Source organism: Alligator sinensis, unplaced genomic scaffold (assembly GCF_000455745.1).
Source record: "Alligator sinensis unplaced genomic scaffold, ASM45574v1 scaffold264_1, whole genome shotgun sequence".
NCBI lineage: Eukaryota > Metazoa > Chordata > Crocodylia > Alligatoridae > Alligator > Alligator sinensis.
In genome coordinates, this window is record NW_005841831.1 from 394,405 (window position 1) to 419,151 (window position 24,747).

At 45.9% G+C, this 24,747-nt stretch overlaps 1 protein-coding gene across 7 annotated transcripts in view; it reads left to right on the forward strand.

The window, feature by feature from the left end:
- ARHGAP22 (Rho GTPase activating protein 22) overlaps nucleotides 1-24,747 on the forward strand; it is a 311,784-nt gene that overhangs the window by 280,269 nt on the left and 6,768 nt on the right. For all 7 annotated transcript variants that reach the window (XM_014521979.2, XM_025207433.1, XM_025207471.1 and 4 more), the window contains 4 exons: nucleotides 5,307-5,439; nucleotides 12,083-12,156; nucleotides 15,368-15,489; nucleotides 18,688-19,588. In XM_014521979.2, coding sequence (XP_014377465.1) covers nucleotides 5,307-5,439; nucleotides 12,083-12,156; nucleotides 15,368-15,489; nucleotides 18,688-19,588 — 1,230 coding nt within the window. The remainder of the gene's footprint in view (nucleotides 1-5,306; nucleotides 5,440-12,082; nucleotides 12,157-15,367; nucleotides 15,490-18,687; nucleotides 19,589-24,747) is intronic.

Genomic DNA, 24,747 nt, shown 5'->3' on the forward strand with positions numbered 1-24,747 from the left:
CATGGGGGGACAGGTGGAGCACAGTGCAGGCAGCTGGCTCTAGCCAGGGCTGGGGTGAGTGGGGCCACGGCCCTTTCCCCTCCCCCCACAGACTTACCTGCTTGGGGGGGGGGGGGCGTCTATGCTGACTGCATAAGAGCAAATTTACCTTGTATATAACAAATTATGGGTCTAAATATGCTCATCACATAAGAGCGAATATGCATATAAAGACCCCGCATAAATCGAGGGAAACCTGTATCAACACAGTATTGAAATAAAATAACCAATTAGAATACTATGTACCACACTCGCTTTCCTCCCAAAATTAGCCTTCTAAAACTGGGGGGGGCGTCTTAAACAGGGAAGCTAAGTTTCTGCCCAGATTAATAGCAGTGGCATTTCTATTCAGGCAGTTGAGGGAATCAATTGACTTCATGGTTTATTATAATGGACTTGATTTGTGCTAATTGTTCTTCACCCAACAGGTGTTAATAACCCACTCTCCTTGTTAATAGTCTTGATCTGCTAATCAAACTATCCTTTCTTTGGCAGTTTTGCTGAAGAATTTGCAATTTAGCTACTCCTTATCTTGTTTCTCCTACTTCACAGTCCGACGAATTGCATTTAACTCTTTCCAAAATCCTAGAATTGCCCATGGAATCCTGTCTTAAGCAGCAGATATAGTCTCAGCTTTTGGCTAAGCAGCCAAGAGCTGCTGACAGTTCAGCTCTGAAAAGGTTAAACTAGCTTTTGCCCAAGCAAGAGTGGGAGGATGAACAAGCTGAAGTTCAGGCTCTGCCCCTGTTCTGTGAGGCCATAACTGGAAAAATCATTTCTTCTTCATTCTGCCTTCCCCAAAGCAAGGCATGTGATATATTTGGGGCACATGGTATGTGAGAAAATATGGTAATTTATTTACACTTCCAAAAGGCCTCTGAAAAGGACCCCCCAAGCAGTCCTGAGTAAGAGTCGCAGTACTGTCATGGAGCAAAAATTGGCTGGAGACAGAAAGCGAAGAATAGAATTAGCTTTTCATCCTGGCAGAAGATGAACAATGGGGGCTCAGGGTCCCACGGTAGATCCCAGGTGGTTGAATGTTGTTTGCTAGTGACTTGGGAAGGGGAAGGAGATGTGAAGTAGCAAAATTTGCCACGGACACAGGATTCTTTAGTCAGGACAAGAGAACAAGGTGAGGAACTCTAGAGAGACCTTAGCAGGCAAGAGGAATGAGTAAGAAGAAGGCAAATGGAAGCTGCTGTCAACCAATGCCAAGTAACACAAACTGGAAGGGGGCATTTAAACTGCTTGTAGACTATACAGTAGTGTCTGTGTGAAAAAAGGATCAAATATCATTGCAGATATCTCAGTTCAAGGTGCTCCTGCGGTCACACACTGCTAGGATGCCTAAGGAGTGAGTGCGTTGACAGTAATACAAAAAGATGGGCACTGGGAAAGGAAAGGGGGCGAGAAGGTGTCAGGCAATTAGAAACAGCAATGGGATAAAGGTTATTTTATGCCAAATTTTGAGTCAACTTGGTCTTCAGAAGGTAGATGGCTGAATTGACATGCATCAGTCACAAGTGGACAGAACTTCTCTGTGTTCTCTGCTGTGATTGGCTGAACGCTCCCACCTCATAAGTGTCCCACACTCCCTTTAGCCTTCCCAGGGATTCACCCTATGCCCAGGAGAGAACATGCCATTTCTTTCATTCCTGCAGGGAGTGCTGAGAGATGAAGGCTCCTTCCTCTCAGGTGCCTTCCCTTTACATGTGCTTCCTCTTCCTCTATAGTGGGTGCATTGATTCCTGTGAGACCAAGCCAGAGTTGAATTAGGAAAGAGCTTCCAGAAGGTTTGCCTAGATGGTCTGTCCCCCTTTCATTACTGTTTCTTAGGTAGACTGTCTTGCCTAGTAGCATAACGTGTGGATGGCAACTGGGACACCAGCTATAGGCTCTCACTCAGGAAAGGAGGGTGCATGAATGATGTAGGACTCTCAGGAGAAAGCAGGGTAGATTTGCACCATGTAGACTAAACTAGAGATGCATAAGCTTTCGTTCGCAGCAACTGACTTCTTAGAAAGCAGTGATTACAATACACAGGGTAGGGAAGGGGGAAGAAAACCAAGGGGATACTGCTGGGAGAGGCAAGGTGTGTCAAAGAGAGAAAAGCAAAGCAGTTAACCCACTGAGGGATATAAAAGCTAGCCCAGACAAAGGGATAAGAATCCATAGTCTTGGTTTGGAACACACTTAACACATCCAGTCTGTGGCTGATTTCTTGTTCCACAGTTTCCCATTCAAACTGGTTTTAAAGTGTTGCTGCATAAGACTGGCTACTCTGAGGTCAGCAATGGAGTGTCCAGGGAAGCTGAAGTGTTTTGCCACAGGCTTGTCTTTTGGGAATTGTTAGATGGTGTTTGTTCATTTTTACACATAGGGATCATCCCATTTGTCCCATGGAGACAACAGAGGGGCACTGTAAGCAGGTGATGGTGTATATGAAGTTGGTAGAGGAACAGGTGAATGAACCTCATATATTATAATCCGTATTATGTGGTCCAGTGATGATGCTGGTGTCTGTTGATTAAGGGGTACAGCTGGCATCTGACTCCAAAGCAAGGTCTGGTTCCTTGATGAGAATAGGAGTTAGGTAGTCTGTGGCTGAAGAGATGCTATTTGAGGTTGGGGGGCTGTCTGTAAGCCAGGACAGGTTTGACCCCATGTCTACTTTGAATATGATCATAATTTTCCAGGAGGGGTTAGATGTCATTACTGGTGTATCTAAGATGTTCAAATGGGGGCCGTAGATAACAACCAGAGCGATTCTATTGTCTTGGGTTTGGTATTGTAACAGGTTAGAGCAGGGTGCAGGTCTGGTCGTGTTTATTTGAGTGGCTACGTGTTTGGGGTTGTATTGTATTGTATCGTAAGTGTAGACCCTGCTCCAGATCCTTGAACTGTACATTGTGGTCAGTGGGATCAGAGCAGATATAATTGTAATGTACAGCTTGTTGATAGATGATGGATCTAGTGGTGTGCTTAGGATGAGAGCTGCTGGTGTTGAGGTAGCTGTAGCAGTTGGCTTCTGATACAGCATGGTAGTAATGTGGCCACTGTAAAGCTTCACAGTCGTGTCCAAGAACTGAATTTGCTGGGCGTAGTATTGCAGAGTTGGTTTGATGGAAGGGTGGAAGTCCTTAGTCGTGGCAGATATTTCTTATGCATCTGTATGATGATGGTGTCATCAGTGTACCTTAGGCATATTGTGACACCCTGTTGTATAGTAATATCAGGATTGTCTTTAAGGCTGAGTATGGCTCTCCGTTCCACTGGACTGAGGTTGTAACGTAAACATTGGTTTTTGACAATCTCACGTACAGCCTCCCAATATGCCAATATATTTATGACAGACCTTAAAGTCTGCTTTCTCCACAACTGCCTTCTCATCCTCCGGTATACCTAAGGTACACTGATGACACCTGCATGACTTTACAGTTCTTACATGACAAAACTTTAAGAACAAACTTGAACAGGAAATTGCAGAAGAAGAAATGATCCACAGTCTGGATTGTGTTATGTATGGTTTAAACCAAGACCATGGATTTCTGTCCCATTGCCTGGATGAGTTTTTATAACCTCTATGTCTCTCAATAGGTTAGCTGCTTTTTTTTCTGTCTCCGTCCCACCTTGCCTCTCCCATCCTTTGTATTCTAATTGCCGCTTTCTTTTGAAGCTCTGCTGCCGGCAGCCCCTTCACAGCATCTAATGAAGAAACCCTCCACTTACAAAAGCTTATGCAGCTCTGATTTAGTTAAACTATAAGGAGAAATCTATGCTGCCTTCTGCCTGACTTCAGACTAACATGGCTAACTGCCTCTCTCTGCTGATGAACTGTAGGGAGTCACCCGTGTTGTTAGCGTGGATTCTGTCACTGTTGTTATCTGACTCCATTAGGGTTGTTCAGGGATTAGGTGTTACTGGTCACATTAGGCTGCCTCACTTTGGATAATCTCTGCATGTGCTGTCAGGATACTCTCTGTGATGCTGTGCCCCTAACAATCTCATTATTACAAGAAAGAGACTTCAGGCTTTGGCTTTTAGTGACAAAGAAGGGTGGCAAGGTTTACTGTATACAAATCAACCTAAACACTAACATCCATGGCCAGCCAATCCGTCATGCTAGCTGGATGTTTGTAGGCATGGCATGGGTGTGAACATAACTAGGGTGACCACATGTCCTGGTTTGGCCTGGATAGTCCTGGATTTCAGAGGCTGGTCCTGGCTGGCCTGTGAAAATGGCCATTAAAATGAGTGTCCCAGGCGCTGGGTGGGGAGGCAGAGGAGTGGCAGGAGCTGTGAAATAGAAAGTCCTAGCAGACACAAAAATTGCCCTAAAATAGGTTGACTTGATTAGTGGAAAGACCATTAAAAAGAGGAGATGATCACATCTTTGAAGTAAAGAGCAATGGGTCATTAATGGACCATTAACTGCCTTACCTGCCCAAGTAGTATAATACCAGAGCTGCAGAATGCCTCCCGCTCCTGTCTCTGCCTGCAGCAGCACTGCTGATTTGAGTTGGGGGGGAAAGGTAGTGTCCCAGATTTCACATTATCCTGTATAATCACCCTAAACATAACCCTTAAGCCTAGTATAAAGTATTAAATAGTTCCTGGGCCTCTTTTTATATACAGATCAAAACAACTTCATTTTTATAGCATACATATCCTAGTTCTTGACATTTATTCAAACATATGTAGGTGGCATCATCAGCATCCTCCTTCTTACCAGTTAATGCAGCCTTCCCACCAGATGGGGACACCTGTTTGTCAGGTCATGCTGATCCTTATTATGGTGTCTTGTACTGACTTACTAATTCATTTTCTTTCTGTTGGCTTTGGAGGCCCTTCTAAGGCTAGCAAGCTACTTTTCTAGCACTTCTGTTCAAGAATACAGTATGCCTGGTTTTGTTCCAGCAAGGCTTACTTTGGTCCATGCTGTTAGCAGGGTCTCTGTGTGATTTGTATACACACTGATTGATGGTTGTATTAATCCATACTCCAGTGAGGCTAGCAAATGGCAGCCATTGCTGCTGCCAGCCTACCTGCCGCAGCCACTGCAACCAGGCCAGCCCCTGCCACTGCCCCATGTTATGTCTCTGCTCCTGCCTTGTGTGGCCATGTAGGATGAATGCTTTCCTTCACTGCAGAGGCCTGCATTTTTTCCTATCAGCATCAGAGAAGCCATTTAGACACCTCTCCAGGATGCTCTGGGGACAGCAGGTCTTTGGGTTTCTAAACTTCCCTCCTCTCTCTTCTTGTTGCAGCAACACTGATGTTCACACTGTGGCCTCCCTCCTGAAGCTTTACCTCCGAGAGCTGCCGGAACCTGTAATCCCCTTTGCCAAATATGAAGACTTCCTCTCTTGTGGACAGCTGCTCTCCAAAGATGAGGGCGAGGTCAGTGCTCCTCCTAACCCATCTCCTTTTATCCTCAATGCTGTTCTTAAGCTTCCTGACCCAGTGCAGGCCTATTTCATAACTCTGAACCAAAGCCCAGTACTCCCTGTGAATCTTCCTTGAACTTTAGTAAGCTTTGTTTCAAGCTGTCATACCATGAGCTGCAGCATGAAGCAGATGGCTCTTGGAAGTAGGTCTTGAAATCCTGCAATGTGTAACATTCATAGAGCATGGTTTGATATTCTTTTTGATTATGACTTGTTCTTCTTAGTAGGGCTGTTTTCTAGTTGATGCCGTAAAGAGGTGTGAGTCAGGAAGCCTGGATCACTGACTCATTCTGACTCACTGGACAAGTCATTTCACCTGCCTATGCCTCATTTTCTCCATTACTTATATGGGGATTATAATTCCTACCTCTGAGATGCATTCAGGGAGGTTCCTAACTGATGTCTGTAAGTGGCTTTAAAGAGTTACTCAGAGGAAAGAAGCCACAAAAGAGTAAATGATGTTATTATCCCAAATGGATATGAGGGTAAATAATAATGTTGAGCACTTCAACAGTATCTTCTATTGAAGACTGATTTTTCATATTTTCTTCCATTTTATTCCAAGAAGTAGAACAACCTAAAGGAGCCTTCCAGGTCTTGGGCAGAAGTGCAGGTTGGATGGAAGGTGTCTTTTGGACTCTGTGGAAGATAATGGGATAATTCATCATTGTTGTAATTTATAAATTATTCTCCCATCCCAGTGATATCTGTCCACCATATTGGATTGGACCTGATCTGATGGAGGCAGGAAAGATTGCGTCACCTTCTAGATGGAGATTTTCAAAAGGGATTTGAACCATATTACTTGTGCCCCCAGATGTCTGTGGGTTCTAGAGTAACACATGCAAGGTTCTAGCCTGTTGCGCTATGTGTACAGCCAAGAATGTGCTCCTAGTGTTGCTCTAGTGGTTGGTCCCAGGGGGCTACATCAACCTACCACTTCTTCATGGGGGGCTTTCCTGTAATTTGAGTGTAAAGTTCTGTGTAGTGATGCTAACAATCCCAGAGCCAATCCCTGTTGATATCCCAAATATGTGCCTGTGTGCAGCCATTAGTAGTTATGCACCATGCAGTAGTAGTAATCCCAGTATCTGTATGCCGATTCATTACACCGTGATACAGTTGCAGCCATACATACAGAGGCAGTACACCAGAGTGTTGATGGATCACCTAGACTGACAAGAGAAATAGTTTTGAACCCCAGAAGCCCATTAAAGCAAAAGCAAGCAAGCCTAGTGCTACATTGGGCAACGATCATTTTATGTCATCATTCAGCATATTAATTATGTAGCTTGTCAGCAGACTTCATTGCCTGAGAAGCAGCATCAGTCTTGTTTTTGTATGAATGCTAGACCTAAAAGAAATGTATTTCATTATTCTATTTGCATGGGAGGGAGGGACCTCCCTGTAGTTCTTGTTTGTTTAACCATACTTCACATGTCACTGAAATGAAAGTTTACAAAACACAACATAGTGCTTAAGCCATTGCTGAAAATGTGCTTCTAACAATTTCTGAATTGTTAGATGAATGTGGAGCCCCAAAAGAGCTGTCTCCTTTTGGGAAGGAAACTTGGGATAAACACAGCATGGATGGGGAGCACCCCAATGTCTGTCTGTTCTCAGTAGAGCAAGTAGGACAAGTTCACATAAATCACTGCCCTGACCAATAAAGCTATTTTTGGGGGGGGGGTAATTTTCTTGATGAAAAAAACATGGTTTCACTTCAACAATATCTGTCACAGGAAATTATCAGCTTTAGGGGATTTTTTTTGCAGGAGAATACAAAAGCAAAATCTTTGTTTTGAGTTGACATCTGAAAACAAAATGCATTTTTTGTTTTAACCTGAAGTGTCTTCCCTAGTTGTGTTTTCAAATGGAAATGAAAATGTTTGTAATGAATTGGATGTTTCAGACTAAAACTGCTGTTTTTCTTAGGTTGTTCAGACCTGAATGGCAGAAACAATATTACTTTAGTCAAACTATTAACTCAAAACATGTGTTTTAATTATGCCAAGTAGAAAAATCTAAATAAAGCATCATATGGAACTGAATTGAAAATGTTTGCTTAGTTTCAAACAATTTATTCTTAATCAAAATGTTGGTGACTAAGCAGTTGGAAATTTCCTATGGTACTCGAGACCAAAAAATGTTGACAGAATTTTTTTCATTCAAAGTATCTCTCAGTTAAACTCCGGGGCACTTTACTTTGTGTTGTTGCCTCTCAACCAGAGGTGGTTTTTGTTATACACAAAATTAGTGCAGGGTGATAGGGGCAGCTGCTCAGGCACTGATTGGAAGCATCAAGAGGAAAAACTGCTGTCACTGCAGCTGCACAGTTGTGCTGGCCATAGTGCAGCGGCAGCCAGAAGTTGCCACTGCCTGTGTGCTGCAGGAAGCTGTGCTGTTATATCTCTGGTGCAGGCCTCCCCATATACACTCTGGAACAGTAGCAAAGAATGCTTGGGATATATTCCAGACCTTTTGCTTCTTATCCAGATTGCTTGCATACATCCCTGCGTCAATCCTGATCACCTGTTCACAGCAGATGTGGAGCCTTTATTGCTATTACTTGTATACCAGTATTCATCTTTGTACAGCTGTAATGCTGTCTGTGGGACAGGACCAGGAGCATAATCTCTCTGGTGCAGCTGGCTCTAATCACAGCCAGATCCAGGAAGGAACAAAGTAGATAAAGGTGAAAAATTGTAGAATAAAAATTAAGGAAATATTTTCAAGCCTTTAAATTCTCATTTGACTTCAAGAGATGCCCACTGTCACGTTGGCATCTTTGCTGCTACAGGGAGCCAGATTTTATGCCCAATACTCATGAAAGGAAGAAGGTAGGCAGGCTGTTTTAAATCTTTAAATCAACTCTTCTCAACCTTTTTAGATTCAAGGCACCTCTCAGAAAATTCCAGCTCTTAATTTTCACATTGCAAAGAATAGAAAGATCACAAGAGGTCAGAATGTTTTTACCCTATAAATTCCTATTTGAAATCTTTGGGTTTATTTTGTGAATCATGTTTGCACACCAACAGTGCTAACATTGTGTGGCACCCTATGGCATCCTTGAAATTATCTCAAGGCACCCCACAGTGCCACATCACCCCGACTGAGAATCACGTCTTTAACGAGAAGGTCAAGTGCGAGGGGATAGAGGAAGAGGCTTGAGTTGCCTTGCTGAGCCCTGGGTCTTCAGCCCAACATGGAGACTTTGCTAACACCAATTTCTTCTACACATTTCAAATTTCTGTGCGCCAAAAAACCTCCTTATAAAGGAGTCTCCTGCAGTACTGGTCTGAAACACTGCATTTTACATTAGTGATGCTACAAGGGGCTGAGTGTCAATGCAAAATATCACAGGGATGGGTGAAAGAGGATATATGTCCCTTAAAAGCTGAGGGCAAGTTGATAATACTGCAGTCCTTTCTACTTGATTAACTTTGAGTATTTAGGAAAGCGCCCTCACAGTTCTCTGGGACAGCCTTGCTGAGACCCGCCTTTCTGTGGCTGGTGTTCATGTTATCAGTGGTCACCAGCCTGCAACAGACTGAAAATGACTCCTGCAATGGTGGCAGCAGTAAGGACAGAAGTTCTAGCTGGCATGTATTTTTACCTTGATACATTTCTAAGTGCTGTTTTGCTATCTCCAAGTTCATGATTTCCTAGTGACTTTCTCTTGATAACTGGGTTGTAAATAATTGTTTCTTTTATGTGTAAGGTCACCCAATTTGTCCATCCATTCCCTATGGGTCTTGCATTAAACTGCCTGTCTACCTACATTTAGGAAGAGGATGTGCAAAACTCCTCTACTCAACCCAGTGGGTCTGTGGCATTTAACACTGTTGTCAACACTTATAGTTAAATTCTGCTCTTATCTGTGCCTTTGAATTCTGTAGAATAAAAATTAGACAAATTTGGCCTGTTAGCTGAATTATTTTCCAACTCATTCACTTTTGAAAATAAAAAAATACCGTGCTTTTTTGGATAAACTAATGATAACTTAAAACTGACTTGAATGCTGCAGGCAAGCTGAAGCTGCACCTCAGATGAACCTTCTCAAAGGTTCAAAAACCTGTGGTTAAGATTTTCCAAAGTGACAGGTGAATTTGATGCCTTGGGTTTTGACACCATTAAAAAGACCTGATTTGGTGGTGACCCCTAAATTTGATCCCAGGAAGGTGTCTCTGGACAGGTTTTTAGTCACTTTTGAATGTCTTTTAAATTTTCTTGTTTCACAGTTGATGGGTTCTTTGTTTTTTGTTGTTGGTTTTTTTTCTCCTGGATTTCCCACAACTCTGTGCTTAACGGAGGGCTGGGAACAGAGCTAGAAATATGGGAATAATACAAGAAAGGCAGCTCTCTGGGTCTTTCTGTCCTGTCTAGACCCCTTACCCTCTTAGGGATCTTCAAGTAAGTGTCTTGAAATTCCCAGCTCAGTGGCCTCTGAGGTCTGAGCAGTTTCAGATAAATATCCACACATTTTTGTTTCACGTGTGAACCACCAGGCTGTTTTGAAGCTATTCACCCATAACTTCATTCCTCCAGGATCACCTTGGAGTGTGTCAACACAGGGGCACAGCCAGTGGCCTCAGGCCCCTTTCCCTGCAGTCCAGGTGCTGCTGGATTCTGCAGTGAAGAGAACAAAACATTACAAAAAGACTTAGAGATGTTGTCATTCATGCCACGGACACATCACTGAGACTCTCAAAATCTTTCCAAGGAGCCAGTAGCTCCTCAGTAGCTTATCTCTCCTCCTGTATTAAGATTTAGACTTTTACCTTAGATCTGGACTTGCACAGAGGTCATCCCAACTCACTGCATCAAAACGATGGGGAATAGCAGAAGTGAGAACATGGGAGACAGTGCAGTCGGTGTGGAATGTGTTGGTTTTCATAAGACGTGCATGCCTGTCTGACCAGCTCAGCATCAACAGGATGTGCTTTCAGCACTGAGACTGCTCTGCTTGATGCTCCCAAACAGACTGGGCACTGAAAAGGCAAATAAGCTGGTAAAATTGTATCGGGGCCTCAGGGAAGATTCAGAAGCGTGGTACAGGTAACTGGGCAAGGGCCTGCCCACCAGCCATTGGAGTCTAAAGATTATTGACTTGATTAAGGGCCTGCCCAACAGCCATTGGAGTCTAAAGATTATTGACTTGAATGAGAGAAAATCAGCGCTGGAGGACTGGCGACTGTTACTATGGAGTGGTGTCATACTTACAGGATTTTGCAACCTTTTCATTTTGGACAATACGTCCTTTTTATTCCTGGGAACAAACCTGCTTACACAGGGAATTGCAAAGCATGTGGTTTCCATTGCACTTCATAAAACTCAACTGGGTTTTTTTTCCCCTTTTTTTATTTCCCCAGCAGTATTTTTTCCAGAAAATCTAATAAGTGTGATTTTATCAGGTTGGACAATAGCATGTCCACGCTGCCTTGTGGGGAGGGGAGGAGACTCCTGCCACCTGCTCAGGAGGACCAAAGCATGCAGCACAGGAGAAGTATTTCTCACAAGGAGTGCCAAGCCTGAGTCATGGGCACACAGTGCTCGCTGTCCTGTGAGGGTCTCAAGGTAGCGTACAGGAAATCAACAGCATTGAGGTGCTGTAAAGCTTATCTCATTTTCCCCATGTTTTCATTTTTCTTTGTAAAATGGCCACATTTGCAATAAAGCAGTAAACAAGAAACCCTACATACCATTTTTACAGTTACTTCCCCAGAGCAGAAGTGAATGGCACTTAGTGTCAGAACACCTGGGATTCATTTCTAGTTGTTGTGCCTTGGTGTCACCCTGGGTGAGTCTTTTCACCTCTCTCTACCTCTGCTTCTCTGCTTGGCAAATGAAAACAGTGGTACTCCCCTACCCCACACCTTGATCATAGAGCTAAATTTAATAATGCCTGCATGGTTTCTTGAGACCTTTGCATGGAAGTTACCACAACAGGACAAAGTCTTGGTATCAGCAGTATTGAAATAGGCCTCCCAAGTCTTCTAGACAAAAGTGGTTCTGTTGCCAGGTGGCATCTGAAACTGAAAGTATGGGTTGGTAGTGTGATTTGTTTGAAGTCCCCAGCAGGCCAATGGCCCCACTGAGCTCCAGAGGTGCAGAGAGCAAGGGTTTGATACTGCCACTTTTGCAAAGGCACATGCCAGACTGGAGTAAGTTTGCAATAATCAAGTTTGCAATAATAATAATCAAGTTCTGACCCAACTCAGCTCTGCTTGGACAGATCTCTGAAGGCAGAAAAACTGCTGCTGCCCTGTGGAGGCCAGCCTGAAGTTGCAGAAACCCAGACTCTTCATTTTTGGGATGTCAGGACAGGACAGAGGCAAGGTGGGGATAGATGCTTCAAGGTTGACATGCCTTCCCTTCCCAATCAGTTGAGAAGTACACCACACTGACAGCATCACTTATGCTGGAAGCTGTGGGTGATGGTTTGTACCTATTCAGGCTTTCCATAGAGCCTAGCGCTGTGGTTTGTGCACTTAGGTTTGCTTCAGAGGAAAAGGGATTTTCCTACTTATGCAGTGTCCCATTCACATTGTATCCTTCTGTAAATAACTGCTCTCACTGTTTGTCTTGACCTCTAGGGTACCCAGGAGCTGGTCAAGCAAGTAAAGAATCTGCCCCCAGCCAACTACAACCTCCTCAAGTACATATGCAAGTAAGTGGCACTGGTAAACCATCAGCAAAATCAGAGCCACCAAGTTTTATATGGCTCTCTGTGTGATATCACATGCAAATTATTTACTGAGCCAACATGCTGAAATTGTTTACACTTAACTCCTATAACAGTTCGAGTGGTGGAGTATTTTGTCGCCCTGGTGAGGGAAGCTCTGAGTTTGTATCTCCAGAACAGGAGGGTAATCTGTTCTAATCCACTGCCCTACCAACAGGCATAACTTATATTATTAATAGTGATGATGCTGTTTCTTAAAGCAGTGCTTAAGGGCCAGCCGGGTTCAAGGCGCCACAGTGGTATATGAACAGGGAGTAGTAGCTGGTCCTTGTCCCAAAATGTTTACAGTTTAAACAGGTCAGAGGAAGGGTTGGAGGACTTCAGCAGAGTAAGCAGTTTGACAGCCTGCAACCCTGACCTAGTGACTGGGTGACTGCCATTCATTCCCCTTGGCTTATTCTTTTCTTGGTTTCTTTGCTGACTAACAGTTTGCACAAGGAAGATGTTGAGGGTGGGAGTATGTGATGTGGGTGCAAGGACTGAGGCTACAATGTCCACAGGAAACAGCAGGAGCTTTGAGTTATATCTTGCTTCCATGTCTGAGTTGGACTCCCCCTTGGGCTCCAATAGGACTAACCAATATGGATCAAGGCAGTGAGCTGCAGTGCTAGCATCACCAGTGCCCGTCTCTTTCAGTAGGAGCAGGGCAAAGCCTAAGTGTAGGGGGGAGAGGGTTTTTTTTATATGTTGCCACAGGAACTACAGACCTCAGTAAGTTTTGCTACAGCCCTCATTACTGGAGTAGCTGAACACCTCCCAAAGGTGAATTATTCATTACAGTGCTCCCATGAAGGAGGAAAATGTTATTATCCACATTTTACAGAGGGGACACTGAGCCATGAAAGAGCTTAAGAAACTTGACCAGTGTTACACAGCAGGTGTGGGTCAGAGCTGAGAACAGCCTTGGCCCAGGGCCCTAGCCACCTATCAAATACAGAGGACTGTACACAAAAGTTACACTGCTGGCAGAAACATCCACTCACTCCTGTGTCCCTACTGCTGTAGCATAGCAAGGGCCTAGTTCAGGGGTTGGGCAAAATACGGCTCACCAACTGATTGGATCCAGCCCGTGGGCAGGTGCATACTAATTGATTGGATCAGGCCTGTGGCTGCCCTGCAGGACTCCGCATGGGGCTGAGCCCCACCCGCTCCTGCCCAGAGCAGCTGGCACCAGGCCCCTGCCTAGCCCCAGCCCTGGTCCTGATCCTGGTTCTGGCCAGCATTCACAGCTTTCCAGCGGGCCTGCTCCCAGCGTGATTGCAGCTGCCTGGGTACTGCTCACCTCACCTCACCCCCATCCTTCAGTGGCTCTTCCTCTTCCTTGTCCTGCCCCTGCTGTGCCATTCTGGACAGCAGGTAACACAGGGAAGCAGCAGTGGCCATGGAGAGGTGTGCTAGACACCACATGCCCAGTCAGGCAACGAGGAAGCTGCAGCCAGGCAGCTCCTGCCCCAATGTGCAGGGCTCCAGCTCAGTGGAAGCTGGAGCTGGAGCCCCACACACTGGGGCAGGAGCTGCCTGGCTGCAGCTTCCCCCAGCCAGCTGGCTGGGCATGTGGTGCCCAGCACACATTCACATGGCTGCCATTGCTTCACTGCACCACCTGCTGCCTGGAGCAGCACAGCAGGGGCACGAGAAGGAAGAGCCGCTGGAGGCAGGAGGAATTGAGCAGTACCCCACAGCTGCAGCTGCACTGGGAGCAGCCCTGCCGGGAAGTTGTACATTTTGGAAGCAGAGTGTGGGCTGCCCCCTGTGTGAGCAGCCAGAGCTTAGCCCCATGCAGAGTGCTGTGGGGGTAGCCATGGACCATATCGGGGGGAGGGGGAGCAGACTGAACCTACACCGCATTGCTCCCTGGTCCCCACTTCCTCTGACCAAAACCCCAGCTGGCTCCCAGGGCCTAGTGTATGGGCACCCCCTCACAAACCCCACACACACATACTCTTCCCCCCCCTCTACATCTCCCACTGACCCCCCATGACCCTCCCCACACACATACAATATACAAAAGTAAGATCTTATGTTGCGCTATTATGCAATTGCCTCTAAATAAAATTGGACAAAATGTATTTTTTAAATAAAATTAAAATATAGTATAGTAGAGGTTTGATTTTAGTATATGATTTGTTTTTTATCTATAATTTATTAAAATGACATCTTCTAAAAGATTTTGTGTGTGTGGCTCTCGACAGCTCACCAAAACTTGTTAAGCGGCCCTCCAGCCAAAATAATTGTCTACCCCGGCCTAGTTTCCTTTTGTCATTTCACCTCAGATCTCACACTCTTCCACAAAAGGGAGCAGGGATTTAAAAATAAAGTGCTGTGGGGATGACTGTTATCCTGGGAATGCAGAGAGGCCTGCAAGGGACCTTCTGGGTCAGGGAGTCCAGTCCCTTGCTATCCCAGGCATTGCATTGTAGAATCCTTCTGAGAGTTCAGTCAAACCCCATCTTAAAGCTAGCTAGGTTTCCTAGGGGTTTTGCCCTCACTACTCCCATTTGGATACTGCTTTATGCCCTCACTGCTGTGATCATTATGACCCTTTTTTCTAATTTCAGGTGGAATTTACCCATGTCCAGTTTATCCCCATGTATTCTTGTGCTAGCATTGTCCTGTAGCTTAAATAGCTCTTCTCTCTCCTTGATGCTTACCCATTTGAGATATTTCTGTAGAACTGTCATATTGCCTCTCAGCTTTCATTTTGCTAGGCTAAACAAATCAAGCTCTCTTGGTTGACTGCTTGGTTTCTTGCCATGTTCCTATGTGGGAAATAGCAGGAAATAGCTAAAACTGACTTAAGAATTTGGTCTAAAGAGGAGAGAATCTCAGTTCTTCTATAGGTTGAAGGGGCTGGTGGCTTTGGCACTGGTGGCCATTGGACCTTTCTATCTTTACATCCTTTGAAGGAATAGGGTATATGTGTCATTTGAATTATAGTGACACCTATGAGCTCCTGACATGAACCAGGATTTAGTGGGGCTAGGTACCATATGAACAGTAAACAGTAAGATGGTTCCTGCTTCTGAGACCTAGCAGAAACAAAAGATGATAGAGGGCACATGGAAAGGCTGAGGCATCAGGTTTAATCTGACACTTCTCTTCTCTTTCTCTCTGTTTTCTGGGGGAACTTTTCAAGGTTCCTCGATGAAGTTCAGTCTCACTCCAGCATAAACAAAATGAGCGTCCAGAACCTTGCCACAGTCTTTGGACCAAATATACTGCGACCCAAAATGGAAGATCCAGTGACCATGATGGAAGGTAGGTGCTCTCGTTCCTGCGAGGGTGCTACCTTCTGGACCCACACAGACATTGCATGTAAAACACTTATTATCAGAAACTCCATGTCATTCACCATACTGCCCAGTGCAGATGACATCAGAGGGGGCTTGGTCACCCATAGCAAGCAGAACAATTCTCCTCACTCAGTGCTTGTTCATGGGACATAACATTGCTCCCAGTTCATGGAGTATCCCCCACATCATCTCTGGCATGAGGAGCACCAAGCCCCACACTGTTACATGGGGTGTTCTTCTGTACTCTCTGCTGTCACAGGAAACATCTTCTGAGCTTACCGTTGCTAAGGTGAGAACCTGATTGTTCTTCTGAAGGCTTATAATATTGAAAACTTGAAATATCAGAGAAGTTACTGCTGATCATTATCAGCGCCAACCACCTTTATACACTCCAGTGTCCTGTAAAGGGATCCATAATGAAAAAAAACACAATAAAGCTCTCTGTAAGCAAATGGCTCTCTCCTATAGGAACTGGCTGTGGCCATGTCTATCTACACTGCAGCAGATATTGGCTGAGCTTGCTTTAAACTAGCTAACTCTTGCTTCTCTGATGCACATTCAAGAATCTGAAACTTGAAAAATATTCATCTCCTCATATGTCAGCATATCTCCAGGACACTCTAGTTGAAATTAGGATTCAGTCCTGGGGATCATCTGATTCCTACATAGAGCTGGAAGATGACAGCTGTACTTCATATTTCAACACATCTGTATAACCAACTTTTAGGTGGGAAAGCATGGGCAGTTTTGATGTTTCCATGTGGTGCCTGAAATGGATGAAAACGTTAAAACCGCAAGATAGTACTTCCTCTGTTCTGTAACTGAATGGGATCTGGGAACATCAGTGGAAGTGGGACTGTACTTTGTGGAATTCCATCCAGATAAAGCTAGGATTCTTATATGCTGAAAGCAGAGATGTTTTCTGTGCACTGTACGAACAAGCTCCTTAATGACATAGTGAGCAGGCATCCAGGTGGTTACAGACCCAGGAGGGTAAGGCTCACCCATCCATGACCCATACTTCAAGACACGCCACTAGCGTGCATGACAAGTAATAACACTGTCTACTGCCCTGTGTCTGGAGGCCTTCTCCAGAGATATTTTACTAGTGGAATCTCAGAGATTTTCCTTTAGGTTACTTAGCATATATGCTGAGGTAGGGTTACCATATTTCCAAGTTAAAAAAAGGGGACACTTGTGGGGGGGAGATAATATGATTGTGGGGGAGCAGTGATATGCCAGTGCCTGCCCCTCACTTCTGATCCACAGTACCCCACCCCCCAGACCATGCTGGTGCCCCTCACTCCCAACCCATAGCCCCCCCACCCCGTCCCCACTGATATCCCTTACTCCCCACCTGCAGCCTCCTGGCCCTGCCTGTGCCCTGTGCTCCCAACCCACAGTCCCCCGCCCCTCTCGTGCTCCTCACTCAAGTCACAGCCCTCTCCCCCTCATCCCCCACAGCCCTGCTGGTGTCCCTCACTCTTTACCCATAGCCCCTTGCCCCCCACACCCAGCCCTGCCAGTGCCCATCACTCCCAACCCACAACCCTCTGTCTCCCCCAGCCCTGCTGCCCACGCAGCTCCCTGTTTCCCCTGAAGAAGCCCCCCTTCCCCTTCCCCAGCTGGAGGGGCAGGCACCTGCCCTGCCTCCCTGCCCTGCTGCAGCCCCAGTACCAGCAGGCACTTGCATGTGCACGTACACACACTCTCTCTCTGTCTCTTTCTGTCTCTGTCTGTCCGGGCCTTACCTGCCTGCAGCTGCTGGGGCTTGCGGGCAGATGCAGGTGATGCCCTGCCCCCACTCCCCAGCCCCAAGCAGCTCCTGGCTGGGGCAAGCCAGGAAGTGCTGGGGAGAACTTCGATGCTGAGCGGAGACAGAGCAAAATCATGGACGTATGTTGATATTTAAAAAAACTGCCAGGACAGAGACTGGAAGGTCCAAAAAGAGGACATGTCTGGGAAAACCTGGATGCATGGTAACTCTAGCTGAGGGGATTGAGCTGTAGGGCTGAGCTAGGTCCCAGTTGTAATATACACCTATCCAGTGTGGTGCTCGGTCTCCCTCTAGTGGTGGCTGGACCACAAACACACCTAGGTGAGACTACTACAGCTTTGGCTGATAAAAGGGTGACTTTCAGTGCAAGCAGTACACACTCATGCACTTAGCTCCAGCAGTCTCAGATTCAGTATCTGCTGCTGAAGCCCCCACCCTGGAGCATGGCATGCCATGGTTCAGCTGATACCCTACATGCTGCCTTACAGTGTTGGAATACTTTCCTCATTAGCAAATGAATTACTACTGATTATGCAACTTTCCCACTTCCAGGAAATAGCCATTGCAGTTTTGGTAAAAGATGCTGTCTGTTAGTGTCTGTTTCACTGATAGAAAAGAAGCAGAGGCTGCTCATGACTGGGTGTCTGTTAGCACCCTGGTTTCCCATATGGAATATTTTGCCTGGCCAGTTGGGTTAGTAATAACTTGTCAAAAACCAGAGAAGAGTTCAATTTCCCTCAATGGAATCTCACCAAAGGTGACTTTCCCCCAAGTACCCAGCACACAGCTGTGCAGTTTAGGCAGGGGAGAAGACAGACGGCAGAGGGGTGCATCCTGACAAAGAATGGAACTGCAAGGTAGTCACTGAGTGATGCAAGAAGCCATTTGTTCTGTTTTCATGCCACCAAATATATATACCACCACCGTTGTAAGGACTCCAACTCCCATTGCTTAACAAAAACAGGGTGGTGTACTGGTTAGAGTAAGAGGTCTGGCAGTTGGGACTCCTGGGTTCTGCTGCTGACTCAGTCACTGATTAACTCTGTGATGTTGGGCAAGACAGTGTAATTATTCATTCATAACATTGCTAAAATCCACTTGCAGTGTACTAAACCTTGAAGATATGAGGGCTCCTTTATGTGAGGCCCTGCACAGACATTTTTGAATTCATATTCCACATCTGTAATCATGGCAACAATGCTACTTGTCTTTTCCAATCCATTGATGGAAGAGCCTAGCGTTATTAGCATGTATTATTTATACAGGTCCATTATTGTACATTATGCTCCCAGAGCTGCCCCATGGAGTTTCTCAGAGCCAGGAAATGAATATCTGAGGCCTTTTCATTTCTCTGATTAAATCCTTGGTTGTGTTTGCTCCCCGCAGGCACCTCACTGGTTCAGCACCTGATGACTGTTCTGATAAGCGAGCAGGGGCGGATCTTTGCTGTTCCACAGGCTGATGCATCAGGAAGCCAGCCCGCAGCCTGGCCTGCACACCTGCGTAGCACTGTGGAATGGATCTCTGAAGAAGACAGCGAGGAAAGCCGATCAGAGCACAGTGCCCCCAGCCCTGGTGACCTGCATCCTGGCAGCGCTGTGGTCTTGAATGCTGTGCCTGGCTCTCTGACTAAAATCACCCCTCAGGAGCGCAGCGGCAAAGTGAGCCAGCCAGCTACCAGCCCCAGCAAAAGAGTGCAAACATTGCCCCCCTGGAAATACTCCTTTCGCCAGCAGGGGGCACGGTCTGTGAGCCCCAAGCTGGGCAGCTCATCCTTAGATATCCCCAATCTGTCCTCTGGTGGGAACTGGCTGATGAATGGATTGTACTCTCTCCGAGGGCACCGCCGGACCTCCTCTGGGGAACGGGTAAAAGACTCAGGTTCGTCCCAGAGACTCTCTACCTATGACAACGTGCCCTCCTCCAGCCTCTCTCTCAGCACACACAGCATTGCCAGCACCACATGGTCAACGTCATCCTGTGAAATCTCCGTCATGGACTCTGTCAGCAGCTGCCCAGCCTGTCGGGCCAGCGACACCTCAGCCTTAAGCTCTTTCCGAACTGAGTGGGCTACTCAGGGCTCGCTGTCGCAAAGCGAAGTCAAGACTGTGGATCTGGACAACAGCCTTCAAAGGCTTGAAGCATGCAGCAGTAGCAGTGAGCTTAGTGACCCTGCCACTGCTTCCAGAGACTCTGCCAAGTGCTCCAGAGCCCTGCAGAGCTTGGTGGCAGAGCTAAAGACAGAACTGAGCAAACAGAGGACTGAGTACGAGTCTAGTATGAAAAGGTAACCCCACTCCTGGCAGTGCCCAAAAATCCTTGTTGCAGTGTTGTCCTTAAGCAAAAATTAATCCCACTTAGGACAGGGAAGATACTTGCCTCTCTAGCAATGGGTCTGAGCTGCATAGTGTGTGGGGTGTTTAGATCTGGGGCTTCAGCTGCCTGAAGGAGAAAGAGGGGGTCAAGTTTAGACACATACCCGGACCTCTGTTTCCCAGAGCTGTTTGAATGCAGCTTTGCTCCCATCCCAGGTACTTTATGACTAGAGAGGATTGAAAAAATGGGATTTCCATTCCCTGGGAAACTAGTGTTTTGCTAGTCAGGGCATCCAGTGGAAAAGAAAAAGTGTCAACATGTCCATTTTTATTTTGCTGACTTCACAATCAGTCCGACTAAGAAGCCCAGCCCAGGAGGCATTATGAGGGCAAAGGGCACCCAAACTACAAATCTTACAAGGCCCTGGGGTGGCTTAGCTAGACACTGGGATTCATTTTAATCCAACCTGACACACCTGCTGTCTTGATAACAAATGCTACTGATGTAAGCCCTTTCAATGTAACCCTTATATCTGCATGCTTCTGTAGTGATGTAAGTGTAGAAAAACTGTTGCAACTTTAACCCTGTTGCATTCAGGTTACAGCAGTTTAGTTCACCTGCATCCTGACAGAAACATGCAGACTTAACAGTTACAATGTAATTGGCACTCCAGAGCAGCAAGTTCCCCCTCCCCATAAAGTGGGCAAAATATATGTTCACCCATAGTGTAAGTGTTTCATTCTGACTTTCCCAAAAGAAAACTCCACAAAAAATGATCATTTATCTTGAAAAATTGCATGTTTGGCACAACCCTGCAGAATAGGAACATTTCAGCCAACACTTTGACCAGACCTATTCACAGATGAGTTTTATACTTTCAGAGTTTAGCTCAGTTCCCAGTGTTCGGTTCCCAGGGGGCTCCTCCTGTGTGTGCACCTTCCCCCACCAGCCTGTGCTTTCATACCAGCCTGTGATGGTTCAGACAGAGAAGCAAGGGGCTTGTGCACCTGTTTTCTGCACAAAAATGTCAGGGGTGGGCAAAGCCTGAGCAGATGTGCTGGTATGAAGATGTAGCTCTTAATTTAGTACCCAGTCATTAAGTGTACACAAATCCTCCCACAGTCATCACCAAATGAAGTAGATCAGCTGTACCAGCACAGCTACTCCACTTCATTGGACAAAACACATGTAGCCCATTCTTCCACCCATTCATCTTGTGAGATATGCTCCTCTTTTGCAGAGATGTGCCCCCAGCAATCTCTGGGGTTCCTGGAAATAGCTGGGGTGCACCTGCACAAGCAGGGATCCCCAAGCTTTCCTCACCTCCAGAGATTCACCCCCAGTATCTTCAGTGTCTAGAAATGGCAAAAGCTGAGACAATGGTGAGGTCCAGGGTTGGAGTCAGCAATCAGCTTTCTTTATTTAGCGTATGTGGTTTTGGCATATTGTTTCAGCTATCTTAAGGTGATGTCATCAACAGTATGAAGAACTTGAAGGCCACCAGGTACCATAATAAGTAGATGCAAGCCAACAGTTTAAATTTATCCACAGAGGCATTTGTTGTCATCGCGAAGGCCTCATTGGCATAGGTCTGGGGCACAGTGACCCTGTCCAGTTCAAAAATGGTTGAGAAATTCCCAGTAACAGCATGGCCAGTTAAATCCTGGTTGACTGACTGTAGGGTTGTACATGATGTGGTGATTGGTTGGTGCTTGCGCTGACCATTCTTCGTGCCATTGAGTAAGTAAGGAAAAATCAAAGGGTTTTAAAAAGGTGGACCATATTAGACATCTTGAGGGCAGCCGAGCTATTGGTGGGTGAAATATGTCCCAGTGCACTGGCAGCTTATAATTATCACAGAGTCTGGCTAGTAAGTTTACTTCAGCAGTTATGCAGCAGAGATGATGGGAAGCAATATTACTGAGGACTAGTAACCATGAGAGTGAAGTGGGGTGCACTCCACTCCAGACACATTGTAGTATGCAGTTGGGTGTCCACTAGCTTGCTGTGCATAGGTGTTAGTGTCAGAAGGGACCTCAGTAGGTCATCGAGTCCAACCCCCTGCCCTGGGCAGGAAAGAGGGCTGGGGGGTCCCATACAGAAGCACAGTATTCTGCAACTGAATAACACAGTGTAAGAGCAGATGAACATATCATGGAGGTATTGGTACCCCAAGTGGAGCCTATAGGTTTGGCAAGTGGGTTATTCCTTGTTTTTTTTTAAATTTTGATTGGCATTCTCAGCCCCGGAACCATACCACAGTGAGTTTGACAGCCAGAGGTGCCTTTCTGCAAGTGGGGAAAAGCCAGGCAAGTGCTCCTGGAACTTGAAGGGCCTGATCCTGCACATGAGTTCCTAGGGTGCACAGGACTCACACCCTGGAGACAGCTGCCTGGGGTGGCAGGAAAGTGCAGGCAGTCCTGGCTGCCCATGCTCTCCTGCTATAAAACAAATAGAAGTCTGGCACAACAAAGTGGCACAAATTATTACTGTCTATTGTTGCAGCCACATTGGGGTGCTATGAAAGGTATGGACATCTATTTGCTGTTTTTCTGGTGGCACAAAGTTGATGAAAGGTGACATCTGTTTCCACCCACAACTACAAGGGTATTCTCTAGCTACACAGGGCAACAGGATCAGACGAACATTTTAAAATGAATCTGTGAGCATTTGATGGGGTTGTATGCAGATAAGTACACAGGTAAGCAACCCCATGAAATAAACAGGAGTTTGTCAGTTTGGATGTGATACTGCCTACATGAAAAATGTTTGATAGGTAGGTAGTGTTGTCCTAGATGAAATTATATCCATTAACTTGGTGCTGTACTGCAATACCGAAGAATCAGCTTCTGTTTGAGCATTTGCTGTAATGTTTCTAGACAGTGGTAGGTCCAGAAATAGCTAGTGTTTGTTATGGGAGGCAAACAGGTACCTTGGGACAGATTTGGGCACTTCATTGTGGTAAATGTTATTTGTAGTGCGGGACATCCTACAAGCTCCAACTCCAGGCCATGGGCCTGTAAGGCCAGGTACTGGATAGATGCAGGATACACTTTACAGCTATTGCATAATATTGAGGAGACCTCTAAGACTGTGGAGGAAGGGCCGCCAGAGGTAGCACTAGAGAAGGAAAAGGACATGAATGCCCAGGAAGGTGGAAGCTGGAAGCTTGTGACCTCTGGCAGCAAGCAGAAGACTTCATCTCCACTGGAAGATGGGCAGCACAGTTTGGAGAGGAGGTGATCACCCCCCAGGGGTGAAAGAACAGGTTAGGGACTACTTAGAAAAGCTGGATGCATACAAGTCTATGGGGATGGATGGGATGCACCCAAGGGTGCTGAGGGAGGTGGCTGATGTGATTGAAGAACCATTGGTCATCATCTTTGAAAACTCATGGCAATCAGGAGAGGTCCCGGATGATTGGGGAAGGGCAAACGTAGTGCCCATATTTAAGAAAGGGAAGAAGGAGGATCCAGGGAACTATAGACCAGTTAGGCTCACCTCTGTCCCTGGAAAAATCATGGAGCAGATCCTCAAGGAATCCACTTGTAAGCACTTGGAGGAGAAAAGGGTGATTAGAAACAGTCAGCATGGATTCACCAAGGGCAAGTTATGCCTGACCAACCTGAATGCCTTCTATGATGAGGTGACTGGCTCTGTGGATGCGGGGAGAGCAGTGGATGTGATATGCCTTGACTTTAGTAGGCTTTTGATATGGTCTCCCACAACATTCTCATAAGCAAGCTAAGTAAGTATGGGTTGAATGAATGGACTATAAGGTAGATAAAAACATGGCTGGATTGTTGGGTTCAAAGGATAGTAATGAATGGCTCCATGTCTAGTTGACAGTGTGTATTAAGCAGAGTGCCCCAGGGGTTGGGCCTGGGGCCAGTTTTGTTCAACATTTTCATCAATGATCTGGAAAACAGGATGGAGTGCACCCTCAGCAAATTCATGGATGACACCAAACCGGGGAGCGGGAGGTAGTAGATATGCTGGAGGGTAGGGGTAGGATTCAGAGAGTTCTAGACAAACTGGAGGATTAATCTAGAAACCTCATGAGGTTCAATAAAGTAGAAGTGCAGAGTCCTGCATTTAGGAGAGAACAATCCCATGCACCAGTACAGGCTGGGGAGTGACTGGCTAAGCAGCAGTTCTGCAGAAGAGGACCTGGGGGTTATAGTGGATAATAGGCTCAATATGAGCCAAGAGTATGCCTTTGTTGCGAAGAAGGCTAACAGCATACTGGACTGCACTGGTAATTGCCAGCATATCAAGGGATTATTCTCTTCTATTCAGCACTGTTGAAGCCACATCTGGAGTACTATGCCCAGTTTTGGAACCCCCACTACAGAAAGGATGTAGACAAATTGGAGATAGTCCAGTTTGGGGCAGCAAAATGGTTAGTAGGCTGGGAAACATGACTTATGAAGAAAGGCTGAGGGAAGTGGGGTTTTATAGTCTGGCGAAGAGAAGACTGAGAGGAGGATTTAATAGCAGCCTACAACTACCTGGAGGATGGTACCAAAGAGGAGGGAGCTAGGCTGTTCTCAGCTGTGACAGATGACAGAACAAGCAGCAATGGTGTCAAGTTGCAGCAAGGAAAGTTTAGGTTAGATATTAAGAAAAAACTTTCTCCTAAGGAGGGTAGTAAAATAATGGAACAGGTTACCCAGAGAAGTTGTGGAATCTCCATCCTTGGAGGTTTTTAAAATCTGAGTAGACAAAGCCTTGGCTGGGATGATCTAGTTGAGGACAGCCCTGCTTTGAGTGGGGGGGGGAAGCTAGATGACTTCCTGAGGTCCCTTCCAACCCTAAGTTTCTGATTCTATGATTGCTTTAGATCCAGCCTGTTGTCATTTTTTCTTTTGTGTTACAAGTAGCTCATGGCACCTTAAATGTCCTAGGACTTCTTAGATTGAGCCATAATCTGGTTTGTATGTTCCATGTCTGGTTATCCCTACGTTGTCACCAGTCTCTCGATATGAGGATGACAGTTTTCTGTTAAATAGGGAGGTCATCAATGAACCTGTAGATGACTGAGGAAACCAATCCAAGATGTGAATGCTCAACTGCAGATATAGCAAATAGTTCTAGGAGGAGCAGAGTCTGATGATGTCAGGTCACAGC